The 17,840-nt window shown below is 41.4% G+C and overlaps 1 protein-coding gene across 2 annotated transcripts in view; it reads right to left on the minus strand.

The window, feature by feature from the left end:
- LOC131968741 (low-density lipoprotein receptor-related protein 1-like) overlaps positions 1-17,840 on the minus strand; it is a 122,872-nt gene that overhangs the window by 9,556 nt on the left and 95,476 nt on the right. For both annotated transcript variants that reach the window (XM_059329742.1, XM_059329741.1), the window contains exons 42-75: positions 16,222-16,411; positions 15,923-16,127; positions 15,552-15,744; positions 14,227-14,352; positions 12,754-12,882; positions 12,542-12,661; positions 12,334-12,447; positions 12,087-12,236; positions 11,702-11,824; positions 11,487-11,603; positions 10,478-10,606; positions 10,234-10,356; positions 9,978-10,118; positions 9,055-9,242; positions 8,782-8,965; positions 8,618-8,703; positions 8,395-8,514; positions 8,032-8,219; positions 6,578-6,783; positions 6,304-6,492; positions 6,066-6,214; positions 5,619-5,712; positions 5,394-5,510; positions 4,769-4,888; positions 3,810-3,932; positions 3,303-3,428; positions 3,096-3,212; positions 2,306-2,412; positions 1,745-1,877; positions 1,517-1,639; positions 800-922; positions 503-643; positions 272-409; positions 45-164 (exon numbers count right to left, since the gene is read on the minus strand). In XM_059329742.1, the coding sequence (XP_059185725.1) occupies positions 45-164; positions 272-409; positions 503-643; positions 800-922; positions 1,517-1,639; positions 1,745-1,877; positions 2,306-2,412; positions 3,096-3,212; positions 3,303-3,428; positions 3,810-3,932; positions 4,769-4,888; positions 5,394-5,510; positions 5,619-5,712; positions 6,066-6,214; positions 6,304-6,492; positions 6,578-6,783; positions 8,032-8,219; positions 8,395-8,514; positions 8,618-8,703; positions 8,782-8,965; positions 9,055-9,242; positions 9,978-10,118; positions 10,234-10,356; positions 10,478-10,606; positions 11,487-11,603; positions 11,702-11,824; positions 12,087-12,236; positions 12,334-12,447; positions 12,542-12,661; positions 12,754-12,882; positions 14,227-14,352; positions 15,552-15,744; positions 15,923-16,127; positions 16,222-16,411 (4,752 nt within the window). The remainder of the gene's footprint in view (positions 1-44; positions 165-271; positions 410-502; positions 644-799; positions 923-1,516; positions 1,640-1,744; positions 1,878-2,305; positions 2,413-3,095; positions 3,213-3,302; positions 3,429-3,809; positions 3,933-4,768; positions 4,889-5,393; positions 5,511-5,618; positions 5,713-6,065; positions 6,215-6,303; positions 6,493-6,577; positions 6,784-8,031; positions 8,220-8,394; positions 8,515-8,617; positions 8,704-8,781; positions 8,966-9,054; positions 9,243-9,977; positions 10,119-10,233; positions 10,357-10,477; positions 10,607-11,486; positions 11,604-11,701; positions 11,825-12,086; positions 12,237-12,333; positions 12,448-12,541; positions 12,662-12,753; positions 12,883-14,226; positions 14,353-15,551; positions 15,745-15,922; positions 16,128-16,221; positions 16,412-17,840) is intronic.

A 17,840-nucleotide genomic window follows, 5' to 3' on the forward strand; every position in this document is an offset into this window, starting at 1 on the left:
CATGTACACAGAGTTCATACATCAGTCATGGTAGAAGTGCTCACCATCAGCTTTGCAGGTGTCATTGATTTTGGTGAAGTACTTGTGGCAGCTGCACTTGTGGGAACCCTTAGTGTTGTTGCAGATGTGGGAACACACTCCGAACAGCTGACACTCGTTCTTATCTGTGAAACACCCCAAGGCCACATTTCACACAGTTTTTAGTCTCCAAGAGCAGATCGTAACCACAACACAAAGTGACAAGTGCAAGCCGGAGCATAGAGATCTGTACCTTCACATCTGTTCCGTCCGTTGGTCAGGAAGCCGGGTTTGCAGGAGCAGAAAGAGTCGGTGCCATTCACTACACAGTGAGCTTCATCTCCATCTCCACACACTGTCCTGTTACTGCGGCAGTCATTCAGCACAGTGTCTGCGAGCCCAGAAACAGTTTGCATGCATTAACACCCCCATCCATGCAGAATGTACACGGTCTTTAAGAAATCTATACTGTGACACAACACACCTTTCTTATTGCAGTTGATTTCATCAGAACCATAGTCCTCACAGTCATTGAAGTAGTTGCAGCGCAGGATAGAGCTGATGCAACGGCCATTAGAGCACTGGAACTCATCTTTTTGACATACTGGTGTGGGCGGATGTGATGCTGCAGGAGTACAGGGATCACAAAGGGGTCATCACCCTAATTATTACATGCATAAGTCCCACCAATCCATGATTTAGGGCCCCATCCATTTGTAAAAAAAGAAGTCTCTTTTTTTAATTATTAAACAGATGAACAGACAAGCGTAAACAAACTCACGGCAGTTGATTTCATCGCTGTTGTCCCCACAGTTGTCGACACCATTGCAGCGTTTTGATACAGGCAGACACACACGATCGTTATGGCAGCGAAACTGCCTTGTGGGTGGGCATTGGAATGTAACTAAGGGACAGAAAGAGACAAACATTAAGAAAGAGAGAAGAACGTTTTCAAGCAAGGAATCAAGTGGTCTTCGGGAAAAGGCCTGTCACAACAACACATTTTTTAGGATGATATATTTTCCCAGAAACCATCACGATAAACCATAGTATTGTTGTATCGATGTTGCTTTAGTTTTATAACGATATTAGAGCATAATAAGTTCATCCTTTTCCACCACAATGAATTTTTAAACCTAAGGAATATTAAACATTGGAATTGAAATGTGGAAAAAATATATTAAAATATCCTAGATAAATAAAACAAATAAATAAACTACAACCAAAACAAATAAAATAGACTTCCAGGCTCTGTTCACAAAACAAACAAAAAAATGACATAATCATTATGTATTATAATATTTTATTATTAATATAACATATAAACAGCTTGAATAGCTGCTTGGGAAATATAGGTTCTTTGGCAATTCTTACTGCCTGTCAAACATTTGCACCATTACTTTAAACACAACACAAAAAGACACAAAACGTCACACATGTAAAAGACAATATATTGAGTCCAGAAAAAAAACTATCGTGTCCATTTTTAGTGTCTCACCGCACTCTTCTGGATTCTCATCTGAGTTGTCTCCGCAGTCGTCCTCGCCGTCACACTTCCAGCCCAGGGGTTTACAGAGAGTGTTGTTGCACTGGAACTCATCCAGGGGGCAGTGTCTACCCACTGAAACACGGCAAGTGAGGGAGAAGAGGCAAGAGGAGTGAATGGCACATTACAGCCACTGATGATACATAAGCATCCAGGAGGAATTAAGTGTGTGTTCCTTACCACCACTGTCACATTTCTCCTCATCACTGCCATCCAAACAGTCGACATCAGCATCGCAGCGCCAGCGGATGGCAATGCAGTGGCCGTTTTTGCACTGGAACTGATCGCTGTCACACTTCACATCACAGCCATTCTGAACCAAAACAAAGAATAATTGTTGTAAGTGCCTCTTGCAGGGCTGCACAGAAGAGTTAAAAGCTTTGACTCATAACGCTGGCATTCACATTCTAAATAAACATTTGGAGCTTTTTTTCTATAAAATGATAGCTTTTGATGGTAGCCTAAATTTTGAAGTATCCTTGGGCCACCAGTTCAGCCACCACTGTATGAATGTGTGTGTGAATCATGATCTGTAGTGTATAAGCACTTTGAGTGGTTGCTCTAAAAGTGCAGTCTATTTTGCAGTCCATCAAAAAATGATGACAGACATTCAAAGCTTCATTCAAAAACCTCAATAGGAGCTTTGAATGTAAAAGATATGACATTCAGTACAGCCGTAGTCCCCAGTGTGTCAGATTTCAAAGCAGAATGTCAATCACGAAGGAAATGGTTGAGCTGTACCTCATCTGAGCCGTCAGCACAGTCGTGGTCCCCATCGCACTTCCAGCGCCCGGCAATGCAGCGGCCGTTTGTGCAGGAAAACTCGCTCTCCGAACACTGACGAGGCACTGAGGACAGAGAGAAGACAGCTCAGACGGACGAGAGAGGATGATTGAGCAGGGAAAGAGAGAAGAGGCCAGGGGCAAGGAGAGGCGCACAGGAAGGGAGAAGAGAAGAGAAAAGGTGGGAATAGAGCAGACTGCAAAAAGAGCAGCGGGTGCTCTGTTGGCATGAACATGAATAAAATAAGGCTGATAATACATATCACAGGACTGAGTCATGGGGCACAGAGGTGGGGATGGTGCAACATTCTGTACTGGATGTAGCGGAGGAGGAGAGGAGCTAGTGGGAGTGGAAAAAGGAAGGAGGCTCACAGAACAAAAGAGAAGCTGGGGGACACACAAAGGACCCGGGGTGTGGATGGTCGAGCTGAAACTGTGAAAACACCTACCTCTGGCTCACATCAACAGGCCGGTGTGAAATGCAAAATAGACATGAGGTGATGTGAGATGTGCAAATGGCCACAAAACTAATTAATGCAAAAGAAACCAAAGTCTCAACCATGCGTGTAGTTGAGTAAATATAACAGGCAAACACACAGTGAAAGGTGATACATTGCTTACCACTATAACCAGCTGCGTCTGAACTGTCTGCTTAAAGTCGAGCTCATATCATGTTATAAACCATTGCTTTCATACAGACAAAAGGTTGTGGTTGTGCAGTGCAGTAAGAAAAACAGAAGAGAACCTACCACACTTGTCTTCATCAGAGTTGTCCCCACAGTCATTGTCGTAGTCACATTGCCAGCGGCCCGGCACGCAGCGGTTGTTCTTACAGCGGAACTGGTATGGCTCGCACGTCCGCTCATCTGATCACCGAACAGACACGGTAAGTACAAGCGTGGCCTTTTAAACCACTTCCTTTCCCTTTTTCTTCCCATCTGCCAGTCTGTCCTTACCACACTCTTCCTTGGGTTCATCTGAAGCGTCCCCACAGTCATCCTCTCCGTCACACTTCCAGCGCGCCGGGATGCAGCGCCCCGAGTCCTTACAGCGGAACTCATCCACACCACATGTCATTTGAGCTGCAATAGAGAGGATTTAATGGATTAGATGCATTGACATGAGACATGGGAATACAGGCTTATTCACTTTGTTTCTCTAACAGAATTAACAAATGACAAATAGATAACAGTGTTATTATTAAGCTTCAATAATGACCAACTGAATAATGAGCATCTGAATCATCTAAAGGGATAGTGGATAGTTCTGATTCATTGAAGTGAGCTGTTTGAGGTAGTTATCCATAGTCAGTGACTCTGTATATTCAATTTGTATCTATTAGTGACATCCAGAGACCCCTGTCAATATTATCAGTCAGTTCTTGTTAGAGAACCAGTTCATGCAGTAGAGGAGACTTATTTCCTAAGCAGAGGTGTTGTTTTATACAGTTATAATAAGCTTACTGCAGTTGGCAGGCTCATCAGATCCATCCACACAGTCATTGTCTCTGTCACACACCCACACCCGTGGGATACAGCGCTTAGTGATGGCACACTGGAACTGGTTGGGGGCACATGTCACCTCCGCTGCAAGAGAAACAGACAGAATTGCTTCCTAATCACAAGTTTCACGAGTTAAAATGACGACAAGTTCTGCTTATGGCTCCTAGAGACTGCAATATCCATTTCATAATAACATGGTGATTTTGCCATTCTTATTACAGTTAAAGGTGCTAAAATGTAAATTTTGACCTCAGGATGGCACGACAGAACAGTTCATGTGATCTCCCTCTGTGGAGGATGAATGTGCTCAGCAAATGTCATGGCAATTACATTTTGCAACATCATCTAGCCTAAGGGAATCGCCAAAAGAAAGGTCAGAATGGACACAGATCCTCTGGGGGAGACATGACAATGTTCAGCGATTTTCCTATCTGCTCATTAGATTTTGAGATACAGTGTGTATAAATGGAAACTGGCATAGTGAGGCTATAGTGTAAAGGCTAGAGGGGTCACTATAAACAGTAGGGTTCATCCAGTGGGGGAAAAATTTAGTAATGATTCAAGTTGTGAGACTCTGGACAAATATGAACAGACAGATACACTGTGCCAAGTTCACAATCCTTACACCTCATTTCCACTGAGTTTTGTTTTGTGTCCGTTGAATAAATCCTAAAACCATCATACCACATAGTACAAACAATGCATACGGAATTTGTCACAAAAGTAACATATTTTCAGTGAACTCAAAGCAAACTGAGGAAAAAAACAAACAAAAACCAGTAGGAGGAGATTCACAATCACATCAGAGATCACAGGACTTTCAGTTAATTTGTGTGTACACAGAGCTATGTGGTAATAAGGCGTGTTTAATTTAAATGTAATAGAGGGACTAAGAGAAGTAGAAGGACACTGAGACTTACGACAGTCTTTCTCGTCCTCTCCCTCTCCACAGTTGTCCTGTCCATTGCAACGGAAGATGCCAGGGATGCAGCGACTGGGGTGGGTGCATTTAAACTGGCTTGGCAGGCACACATGGATGTCTAGAAACAGAAATACAAGAAATGAAAAAGGATATGGATTATTATGGGCACACCAAAGAAAAATGATTTTAATCCTTAACCCTCCGACCATGTTCGTTTCTCAGGAACAGCAGTCATGTTAATTTGATTAATTATCCAAAAGTGTCAGAAACTAAAAAATCCAAATAAACATTGTTTATATTTCATTAATAACATCATTACTAACCATTTAAATCAATATTTAGTGCAATGGTGTTCTTTACCTCTCACAGATCATGGTTCAATGAGAATAATTCACAAATTTTTCATTAAAAAAATGCATGCTACATTTTTTTCTACATTGAAAAGACCTACATATAAAATAAAATGGTTTTACATGACATTCACTTTTTAAAATTTGTATTTTTTTCATTTTAATGAAAAAATATTTTTTACTATTAATTTTTTTTAGATTTTTAAACTATGAAATGGGTCAACTTGACCCGCAACTTAATAGGAGGGTTAAAGCATTAGTAAATGCACGTACCGCAATTGGCCTCGTCAGAGTTGTCTTGGCAGTCATTGTCCCCGTCACAGATGTAGGCTGGGTTGGTGCAGATACCTGTTCCGCACTGGAACTGGCCTGGTCTGCACTTAAACTCAGCTACGGGGACAAAATACAGGACGTTATTTACTAGTACAAACAAAACAACATACTGCAGCAGTGCTATATTATCATGATTATTGTAATCAGGCTACAATCATCACTCACGGCAGTCTGCAGGCTCGTCTGATCGGTCCCCGCAGTCATCCTCAGTGTCGCACTTCCACCAAAATGGAATGCACTTGTCATTTTTGCAAACAAACTGAAGGGACAGAAGAGAAAAGTATTTATTTTTTCAAATGAATAATGTGTTAATACAGGCTAAAATAATAGTCTCAAAAAGCAAAAATCAAATCAAATAGTCTAATTGTCATTATATAGTCAACTATACAACAAAATGAATAGTGCCACTGCATAGGGTGCATAGTTAAAACAATCATCACACAAAACAAACATGAGTAAAACATTTAAAAATATGTTGGAGCACTGAGCTAAAACAAGGATAAAAACAAGGACAAGGATGTGTGATGTTATAAATAAATATATAAATAAATAAAATGACCACTGAAATGCTACAAAGTTATTGTAGCATTATCTCAAGCTACGGTAGCTTACCTGACTTGCAGTACAGTTGGATAAGCACTGTCTGCCATCAGCCGCAAGGTAAAAGTTAGTGGGGCAGGCACACTTGTAGCCCCCTCCAGGTGAGAGCAGACACAGGTTACTGCAGCCTCCATTGTTGTCCTGGCATGGGTGGCCAGCCACTAAACAACAAGGAAACGTAGAATTATGAGACAGGGACTCAGACAATGATGAAGATTTACATGTGTTTGTGAATGTTTTTTGGTTTCACCTTCAGGCTGGCGGTACGGGTGGTAAATATGGACGTCCATCGGTCTGTGTAAGGTGCTGATCAGCACGGTCTTGTTGATTCCCAGTGTTTTATGAGCTCTGTTGATGGACTTTGTCTCCCAGTCGGTCCAGTAGATGTACTCTTCAAACAGAGTCATAGCAAAGATATGGGGGATGTCCTGAACAAGAACTACAGGGGAACAAAGACAAATAAGTTAGAAACAACAGCTGGAAAAGTGCACAAACACACTGCAGTTTACGTGTGTGTTACTCACCTGTGTGTCTGCTGGTTCCATCCAGGCTGGCAAAAGCGATGTAGTCCTCTCGGGCATCTGCCCAGTAGATGCGGTCGTTGATAAAGTCCAGCGTGAGGCCATTGGGCCAGGTGATCTTATCCTCCACAATGGTACTCCTGTTGGTGCCATCCATCCCGATCCTTCCGATGTGGGGAGTGTCACCCCAGTCTGACCAGTATAAGTACCTGTCAGGGAGGTGCTGATTTAGTTTATTAGTCACAACAAATGAGAGTTTAACATTCACTGGGAAGTCCTGAGAGGCAAGTGTGAACAAAGAATTCTTGTCATCCATTTTTTAAGACTGTTCTAAATAGTTTTTTTCGCCTGTTTTTATGATTTTGGCCAGAATAATTTTTCCCTAATGTTTTACATTTTTAAAACAGGCAGAAAAAAAAACGATTCACAGGGATAATTTTTCTAAGTTACTCTTTTTCCCATTTCATCTGTGAAAACAGGTAAAAAAAAGTTTTGGATGGTGATTTTATTTTGTTTCATTTTTGGATAATTGTTCAAGTGATTATTGTTGTATTACTCATTTTGGCCACAACAGGCAAAATTGCACCACTACATGTTCTAAATAAGGCTAAAAATTTCGCTATGCAATACATGTGTTAACAAGTTATGTAATTTAACCGATGTTGTAGATGTTGAGTAGCTATAAACAATATGTTTTTCACTCACTAGCTAGCAGGCTAACTGCTAAAGTCAGTATAGCTTATGCTAACGGCAGATTAGTGCCAATTAAATTACATTTCTAGCCAAAAGAAATACATTGTAGGCATGTTATATAACTTGATATTACACAATGTACCTTGTGTTTAGAGTGTATGAAAAATTAAAACATGAACGCTTTTAGTCTTATGTCAAACATACGATAGTGGAGCATTTCTACCTCTGGTGTTTTTTCACCTGTATCAGATAAAAAAGGCTGTTCCTCAAGGAACATAAAAAAAGATTGTAATTACTACGAAATTTACTACAATGATAATAAACGGTCCTGTTTTTTTTACCTTTACTTAACCTTTACTTAAGTCAAACAATTTAGAAATGACCAAAAAGAGACTCACAATGACTATTGAGGAGGGTGCGAAACAACCAAGACAAGTGCAAAATGATTACAGAGACAAAAAGTAAATAAAAAATTACTCACATTACTACAATGACACAAAACTGTCCTGTTTTTTTTTCACCTTTACGTAAGTCAAACAATTTAGATCAGGCTTAGAAAATTGATCACCAGTGCCTCCGTACAGATGTCTTGTGTTTGTTAACTAAAACAACAACTTTTAAATCAAACCCCCCCTGCAGTGCATAAATAGTTGCAACAATCTGGCATCCAAACAAAATAAAAAAACAAACTTTTCCTGCTTACAAAAAATCCTTGCTTCTACTTTTTTACCCAGGACTTCAAAGTTGTGTGTTGTCACTCTTACCCATAGCGAACGTCCACAGCCACAGCACGTGGCTCCCTCAGGCCGCTGTTGACCAGAACTGTGCGGTACGCTCCATTCAGCTTTGACACCTCGATAGTGTCCCGTCCCTTATCACACCAGTACAGGTTTCCTCCTACCCAGTCGACTGCCAGACCGTCTGGGTTGCTGAGTGATGTGCGATGAAGGACCTAACAAATGAGTAAGCATTACACTCTGAATCTGTGCCTCACGATGAGGAATTTAATTATTTTTCCTGGGTTTTTACTCCACATGCATGCATACAAATGAAGATTAATTCATCATAAATGCAAGTTTTATGATAAAAATTATCAGCACATTTCACTGTCCACTATCCACACTGACCCGAACATCACTGCCGTTGATGTGCATGCGTCGGATCATGCTGCCTTGTGTGGTCACGTCTGTCCAATAAATCATCTGCTGGCGATAGTCGAAGTCCAGAGCCACAGCATTGTTCAAACCCTGTCAAAGCACCAGAGCTGCATCAGTCTGGGCCAGAGATAAACCCCCTTTTTGCAGGATTTCCAAGCACATCAAAAGGGTGTACTGTATCTGCAGGTCTCACCTGTTTGAGCAGTGTGTAGTTGGAGCCATCTAAATTGAGCTTCCTCAGATAGTAGCGGTTGGCAAAGATCAGGAAGGGTTCTTCGTCTGCAGGGAGGGAGACATGTGTGAGTGGATCTACCTTAAACACTTCCTGAATGTTATTAATCTTGTCATGTTTCTCACCAGAGGTGGATTTGCATATGGTGGGGTTCTCAGGGCTCAGCTGGAATCCCTCCACACACAGACAGTGGAAGCTGCCGTGTGTGTTGATGCAGCGCTGCGTGCAGGGATAGGTAGTTGTGCACTCATCTATGTCGACACACGTCTTCCCATCATCTTTCAGACGGAAGCCAGGGTGGCATCTGCACTGTGAGGGAGCAAAGTACAGAGCAGGTAAAGCAACGGTGCATGCCGTTACTGGAGAGATCAGGTCACAATGTTGTGGTGTTCACTTACCTTGAAGCCTATTTTAAGGTCCTCGCAGAGCTGGGAGCAGCCGCTCAGTTTGCTGTTCAGGCACTCGTTAATGAAACAGTTCAGCTCATCTGAGCCATCGCCACAGTCGTCCTTATGGTCACAGAGCAATGTCTCATTGACACAGTTCCCGTTGTTGCAGGCGTACGCCGTGTCGTTGCATTTCTTCTCTGTGAAAAGAAAGAAAGAAATGTCAAAAGAAAATGTCAACCTTCCTTCACTACAGAGCCTCAGGAGTTAATCTCTGTCACAGCTGTTCAGAGGGCTTGTTTCCAATTGCCAAAAAGATAACAAGTATTGGTGAGAAATTCATTTTTGTTATACTGGCTGTGCCTTATCCATGTTCACTGTCTGTGGTGTTGATCGGCTGCATGTGGCATAATGTTGTTTGTCCATTATTCTTTTCTTTACATGAAACTGCTCAAAGGCTTCAGATAAGTGTGGCACATTTACAACACACTGATGTCAATGAACGCACTGATTCAATCGGATAGATGGATAAATTAATGGCAACAAAGAAACATCAAACACCAACATAGACACAAAATTACCAAAAAGAGACTCACAATGACCATAACGAGGCGCAAAACAACCAAGAAAGGTACAAAATGATTACAAAAAGCAAATAAAAAATGTAGTAATCAAAATTACTACAATGATACAAAACTGACCAAAATAGATAAAACAACTACAAAAAGAGGCAAAACAACCACAGATTAAAAATAAATTAACTACAATAAAACACAAAACAATTGCAAAGTGACAAGAAACAACAATGAAGATGCTACTAACTAATCAACTAACTAACTGACTATAAGGTTTGTGTGTCTTCCTCCTGTGTAGGACAGGTGTTATTAGTATAATTATTATTATTGTGTCTTTATCAGCCCATGTGTGGAGCTAACCTGGGCCATTGCAGCGTGGGTTCTTGGGGGCTTCGTCTGATTGGTCATGGCAGTCAAAGTCTCCGTCACACTCCCATGAACTCTGTATGAGGCAGCGTCCATTAGCACAGCGGAACTCGTTGGGTCCACATGTCGGATATTCTGCAGCGAAAAAAAACGCACAAGAGTTAAGGAGCTCATTGTTAAGAGCGAGGAGGAGGAGGAGAGAGCTTTTTAAATGGCCCCATCCGGAATAAGAGGTCATAGTTCTCCTCACCACACTCCTGGGACTCATCCGAGCCATCGCTGCAGTCGTTGTCATGGTCACACACAAAGTGCTTGGGGATACACTGTCGGTTCTGGCACATGAATTCATTGCTCGGGCACGTGTTGTTGAACACTGAGAAGTAAAAATATTTAGTGAGTGAATGAGGTGCAGCATAGATTTATGTCTTCCTTTGTCTCTCTGGGTTATTAAAATGTCCTTTTGTTGACAAAGTCCAGCCGCAGCCTGTACTCACCACAGCCAGCTTTGACGCTCTCGTCAGCCCCGTCTGGACAGTCGGAGTCTCCGTCGCACTTCCAGCGCTGAGGGATGCACATATGTGATCCAGGACACTGGAATGCCTCGGGACTGCAAGTTTTGGTTTCTGCAGTGGAAAGAAGTTATTGAAAATTATTTGTTTGCCCTGAGTATTTGCGAAAAAACTGCAAACTCTGAGAACAATATAATAATTATATTTTTTTGGGATGCTTCTGAGGCAGAACAGGAACTGTTAAGTTAATTTTTATATTGTTATTTATTAATATAAGAATGGTTGGGGAAGGGGAGTTAATTGTTTATAAGATAATTAAAAGTAACATTCCATCCATCCGCTCCTATATCTTTAATAAAGTTATTTGTTTAAGAAAGCAGCCTGATAAGGCCCTTTGCATAGGCAGTGTACAATGACAATCAAAAAGAAAAAAATCACTTTATTGGCCGCCATATCTGATAATTTTTCATATTGGTCTCAAGAACTGGGCTGGGTTCTATTTGGATCTCATTTATGTCCTTTTGGAAAATTAAATGTGTATTACCAAAAGGAAAATGCATTTATACTTAGTTTTTATTGTCTTATTCACTATATTTATTATTATTATTATTATTATTATTATTATCCTATTTATTTATTTTATTCTATTTGTTTTATCTGTAATATTTCTGTGACTTGCCTGAATGTAATGGTTTATGTTTGTATACTGTTCTTCTTTTCAATAATAAAATATAATAAGAATGATGTTTAAAACTATCATAAATACCTATATTCTTTGTATACCTCAGTTTTGTCCATATTGCACAAGAGTATCATGCTGAATTTAAGCTCTAGTTAAAAAAATATCACAATATCCGCAAACAAAAGGATTCCTCTAACTCTGAGAATACAATGCATGCTCATATTTCATAGTTTCCAGCTGTCAAAATAGGTTGGTGCTAACTATGATACCGCAAAAGCTTCTTTTGTTTTCACTAAAAGTTTGGACACCTACTACACTTGCTGTCCTCATCGCTGCTGTCCCCACAGTCATCGTCTCCGTCACACACCCAGCGGTTGGTAATGCAGCGGTGGTTCCCACACTCAAACTGAGAGGCTGAGCAGAATTTATCTAGAGGTCCAGAAAGAATGTATAAAACACAAGCGCCAAAACAAAGTAACGCTCTGTTGCACTTCTTGGCTTGTTTATGCTCCAGCATCTAAACTTACCACAGTGAGCCTCGTCTGCGCCATTCTCACAGTCATTCTCCTTATCACAAGTCCAGCTCATAGGGATACAACGTCCACTAGGACAGGCAAAGAAGGGCGTCGGACACTTTGTTTTCCCGCTCCCTGGCAGAGTGACAGAAAAGTCCAAGAAGAAAACATTAAAGCGCTGGAGAGAGAAATAGAAAATGGAATTTAAACTGCAATATGTTTCGGAGAGTATTTTCTCCCAAACCATGACTTAATGGAAGAAAACATTTGCTGTTTTTGTTCCATTTGGAATAATCCAAATTGGATTTCTTGTTCTAATCCATCTGTGGAAAAACCATTGCACTCTTTCCTTGAATAACATTCACACTAGCTGTGAGAAAATCGGTGTCGAAAATACCTGGGCAATTCTTTTCATCTGAGAAGTCTCCACAGTCATTAGCTCCGTCACACAGCCACGAAGGGGCATAACACAGTGTGGTGAACTCGCACTTCTGAAATGTCACTCCTTTCACTCCCAGATGGAAGTAGCTGGAACAATCTGTGGCTGCTTAAAAAAAGACATCAGCACTTTATCCCGCAGCCTGTGAGAAAGCTTTGGCATTTCTCACAACATTTAGCTTTTCTGAATGAATCAAACAACTTACTGCAGTTCATCTCATCACTGGCATCATCACAGTCCACTTTCTGGTTACACTTGCTGGAGTTTGAGATGCAGCTTCCGTCTCTGCACTGGAACTGATCAGCTGAACACAGTGTGGCTGACAAACGCAGGAACAAGAGATGGTGTTTAGGTAAAATATCATCTGAAAATGTCATATGACTGCAGGCGAGAACAGGAAGAACTTGACTCACCGTTACAGAAGACTTCATCTGAATTGTCTCCACAGTCGTCCTGCCCGTTGCACCAGGAGCTGTGCCCCACACAGCGGCCGTTCACGCACCGTCTGTAACCCTTCTTGCACACACGGTTGGCTGAGGGCCAGACAGAAAATGATGCAGACTCAAATTACAAATGTCAAAAATGTGTTTTAAAGTGTTTTGACTGAGAGAAAGGTTCCACTCACCACAGTAGGACTGCTTCTCATCGGACTTGTCCTTGCAGTGGGCCATGCCATCACAAGTTAGGGTGTAGTTAACACAATCTCCATTTCCACACTCAAACTCATCAATGTTGTTACATGTAGTGTTGAGGGCTGAGAGGCAAAGACAGGAAAATGCACTTAGAGTTGCTAACCCTGGAGGCACGCAGCACTGAAAATCTTCCATTCAAAACCTGATCTCAGTCTTTTGATAAAAAAACATTTTATTAACATCAACAACTGTAACTTTATTAACTCAACAACAACTGCACAGCTCTCCTTTAAGGTTAGATTTTGGAACTCAATCCATGTTTTTTAATGGTCTATTTGGATAGTCTATGCCTTGATTGAAATCTGAACATTTGGCCATATTGTCTTTCACAAGGTTATATACAAATCTAAATAGTTTCCAGCAATAAGTCAGATCAGACTTTGACTCAACTTTATTGTCCCCTTCGGGAAATTTGTCTTGGGCCACTAGGTACCACTAATGACTAGGGCTGGGTGATATATCGATATAAAAAAATATATCGATATATTTTTAAATGTGATATGGAATGAGACCATATCGCATATATCAATATAGTTAAACTTTTTTTTCCTTTTTCTTTCTAAATAAATTCTGCCCTTTCTAGGGTTTGTCATATTCAGTTCTTTTATAATGTTCATTATTCTTTTCTCATATAAATATATTTATTTCAGAAAAAGATTGGTCTATTTTATTTCATAGGCTATTTTTATTTAAGATATTTTACTTTATTTAAATGCACACATTATGGAGCTTTGATTTTTTTTTTTTTAAAGTTACTCCTGTTGTTATACAGTATTTATGTTCACTTTAATAAATGGTTTCAATAAAACTACTTCTGACGTCATATTTGGCTTTGACTTTGACTGAACATTTGCTCTCACTTTGCAATAAAAATATTGAGATATATAGCGTATATCGTTATTCAGCCTAAATATATATTGGGATATGACTTTTGGTCCATATCGCACACAGCCCCACTACAGTCACATTCAATTCAACACATATAGATACAATTTCACATGTCCAGAAATATTTGAAAGCTTTCAGATATTTTGGAGGTACAGAACCTTAGAACCTTCTGCTACGTCTGCAGTATTTGGAGTAGCTTCACAAAATATAAATCTTCTCAAAAGGCAACTTTGGCATTTCTTTTGGTCAGATAACTTATTATGCTTAAATGAAAGGAAAACAATCCTCCAACCTCGAGGCTATGGATTAAAAACCTTTTTACATAATTTGACATTGGAGAAAATGTAATATCCAACATTGTGTCTAGTCCAGCTGTATCTGTTATTTACTGCATTTTAATGACTTTAAATACTGACCAACCTTGAAACAAACAAAAAATTCTTTTTTTAATATCACTTCTCCGCCATCTCAAGTTTTTAAGCCTTTTAAAAGTTTTGTTTTTATTTGTCTTGTTTTACCTATGCAGGTGTTGTCTTCCAAAAGCTTCCTGTCACCACGGCAACTGCAGTTGACCCTTCCCTCAGAGGTCAGCAAACACAGGTCCTGACACCCTCCGTTGTTAACACGGCACAGAGAGAACTCACCTGTTCAGAAATACAGAAAGTTAGGGAAGGTTAGCCACACAAACCTGCACATATAAACACACACACACACACACACACACACACACACACACACACACACACACACACACCTGAGTGAGTTAGCTAATTTCCACATTCCCTCTCCTGACATACAAGACAAACACACCCTCCCACATGTGCATCCACATCAGCAGAGAGATACGCCTGCATGAATGTGGCAATGGCTCTGCCTCTGAATGCATAATTCAATGTGACTCAATCTAAATGGGATTTGCAGCTATTACCACAGGCCCTGGGCTCGTATGGTCGCTGTGGGTATTGGAGCGTGCAGGAGTTTACTGAATGAGGCAACTTGAAGGAGAAGATGGCGGAGGATACAGCAGAGAAAAAAAAACGCAGAATTGATTTAGAAATATGCAGACAATGGGAGATGTAGAACAAGATGAGTTGCAGGGAGTGTTGGAGAAGTATGGATTAAAGAGCAACAATTCAGCAGGCACTCTGTAATGGCCTTACTACTGTAATGCGTCTGGTTGCTACACTTATACATATAAAAAGTGGTGTTGATACATTTTATTAGTGAGAGCTATGTGCTGTATATATGGTTTTGGTGCATATTAATGTAATATGAGATGACATAAATGTGCCAACTGCCAGATATTTTGCTATACATTTCAAACCACTTAAACCTTTTACTCTTTTATTATTAATGATGCTACTCCACCATTGAGGCTATGTTTTCAGTGTGGTTTGTCTGTCTGTCAGAAGGTTTATGGAAAAACTCCTGGCCTGAAAGATGTGGCATGGGCCGAGGAAGAACCCGTTACATTTTGGAGCAGATCTGCATCACGGCGCAGATACACAAATTCATTTTTAGTTTCATTAACATTGTGAAATAGAGTATTTGTGCTGCATTCATTCAAGGACTGCTTCCTAACTTGGGAAATGAGACTAACCGAGGAGCATGTGAATGCATCATTGGCTTTGGCAGAGGTCTGCATGCACTGTCTGAGTGCCATTTTAGTTCATTTTATTGTTATTATGATGGAATTTTATTTTTGCACCAATGTGATAGGACCTTGGCAGGTGTTTAAATTGTTGGATTAGCTCTTGCAATGTCACTCAGACAAGTAATGACACATGCCACACACACACACACACACACACAGTTGGAGATCCCACACTGTGTTAAAACTCACAGCTATTGGTGTCGTTGGCCACAGCGACGATACCCATTGGCTGCTGAGGTATGTCGGCACGCAGCACCTTCATGTCTCCTCCTGTGTATTTGTCGGCCCGGAGCACGGCCCTCCTCACCCAGTCGGTCCAGAAGATGTAGTCACCATACACGGCCAGGCCAAACGGATGGACCGGCTCATTCTTCAACACCACCTGCAGGGGGAAGCACAACCACAGCCATGACCTCATACATTCAAGAAATTCCAGCAAACTTGAAGGGTTTCTATTATTAACTATCATAAAGCAACCCCGTAATTAAATCATGCTGTCGTAGAAATGTTTTTCATTATGTTACACTGTGTGTCTGCATGTGAGTGTGTGTTGAACTCACGTAGCGGCGAGTGCCATCATACTCGCAGCGTTCTATCTTGTCTAGTGTGGCGTCAGAGAAATAGAGTTTTTCAGCACGGTGGTCTATGGCCAGGCCATTAGGGGTTCGGATGTCATTGCCAATGATCACAAGGACGTTGGAGCCAGACAGCGTGGCACGCATGATACTGGGAGACTGCTCATTCCAGTTGGTCCAAAACATGAGGCTGCAGGAGAGAATAAAAGTCAGTTATGTGCATTCTTTCACCTAATTTGGTAGTTTCTTTTCATGCAAGGAGGTGTGATATGAATGATTCTAACCCCTGACACTCGTCAAGGACAAAGGCTCTGGGGTGGTCATCTCCGGACATGCTGACCACGGTGTGCCTGTCAACGGCTCCCCAGCGGCTCTGATCCACAGTGTGGCGAGTGATGGTTGAGGTAGTATAGCTGGTCCAGTACAGCATATCCCAGCCCCTGTGGTACGCCAAGCCCTCCACCGACCCGACATCTGAAAAAGAATGAAGGAAAAGAGAGAGAAACGGGGGGGGGGGATAAATACAGTTGAAAGGGAAAAAAATAAAGGAACACAAAGAGGGAGAGGACGGGAGAGAAAAGAGGGTACGGAAAAGCAGCACGTCAATCCCAGTTCTATGTTAAAAGGCCAAATGTGGACTGTCTGGCAGCAGCTCAGTGTTGGCAAACTGCTGTGGGGCAGCACAGAGTCAGAGCTGTGGACATGACAGCTTGGTATTAATGACCAAGAACACAGTGTGATTCGAGGCTTTTATCCAGCAAATAGCTCACTAAAAAGGTCACAATAACAGTTGCCGCCTAGCGTATTACTTTCCGTCGCACTACCTCATCAGTACCTCAGTAAAAACTAATTTTTTCTGCTCCACAGCCTTGAAATGAGTAAGAGGTTATGAGCTCCTTGCCTCCGCAGAGGCCAGAGGACAGGCAAGAGTCAGCCAAGATGGAAGAACACAAAGTTCTGCAGTGGCAGATAGAGAACAGCTGCTGGTGGTAAGAAGCAAAACACACACACACACACACACACACTGTGTGCACTTAAGGAAAGTAAATTTGAAAACGCGCATCGGATCAGTGCAATGCCAAATATCTGGTAATAGGTGCCTTCTTGTTGCAGTTACTGTAATGGAACAGTGAAGGTCTAATGATTACAGTGGCCTTTTCCTTCCCTGGGTATGATCTCACTCTCTATCAGCTCGGCCTGGAGGATCAGCGAGGTTCGCTACCAGGTGGGACACTTAACACTACACCTCAACATCTCCAGTGCAACGCCGCGGACATGAATCAACATTTGTCTGGCTCATGCTAAGAGACTGTGAATGAAGCAAAGCAACTGGCGACCCGAGTGAAGGCATTCAACACAAAAACAACTCCCCTCTGCTTCCCGTGCTCATAAATCAATGGCCTACAAATCGATGAGAAGCAACATAAAATCCATTCACCCCTATTTCCTCTTTCTTTGGTGCTGTTAATGAATTGTAAATCTGTAGCCTGCAGCAATCTCTGCTCAAATTCTTGCTTTTCAGTTCTGTTTAGCTTCACATTGTTGACCTAAGCCTATCTGGGTTCCTGTACATTTTCGCTCGGTGTTTACAATAATACAGAGGAGCTGAATTTACAGCTCTTGAGCTCAGCTGGTTATACTGACACTGATAGTTCTTTATTGCAGTTATCTGCAGTCGGCGTGATAGCAGTTCAGTGTTTGCTATCAGACCGGCAGTCAATAATTACCCTGATTTCTGAAGGCAAACACTATTTCGCTGTGTCTCTCTCTCTGCATGTATCATATCTGTGTGTGTTCAGTGTATGTGTGTGCCAGGACAACACTTGTAGAAAATGTGCATACTCTTTCAGAAAGGGAATAGAAACAATGGACCCTGGGAAAACTGTGTCTGGTCCCAATAGGT

This window comes from Centropristis striata, chromosome 3 (assembly GCF_030273125.1).
Source record: "Centropristis striata isolate RG_2023a ecotype Rhode Island chromosome 3, C.striata_1.0, whole genome shotgun sequence".
Classification (NCBI taxonomy): Eukaryota; Metazoa; Chordata; class Actinopteri; order Perciformes; family Serranidae; genus Centropristis; species Centropristis striata.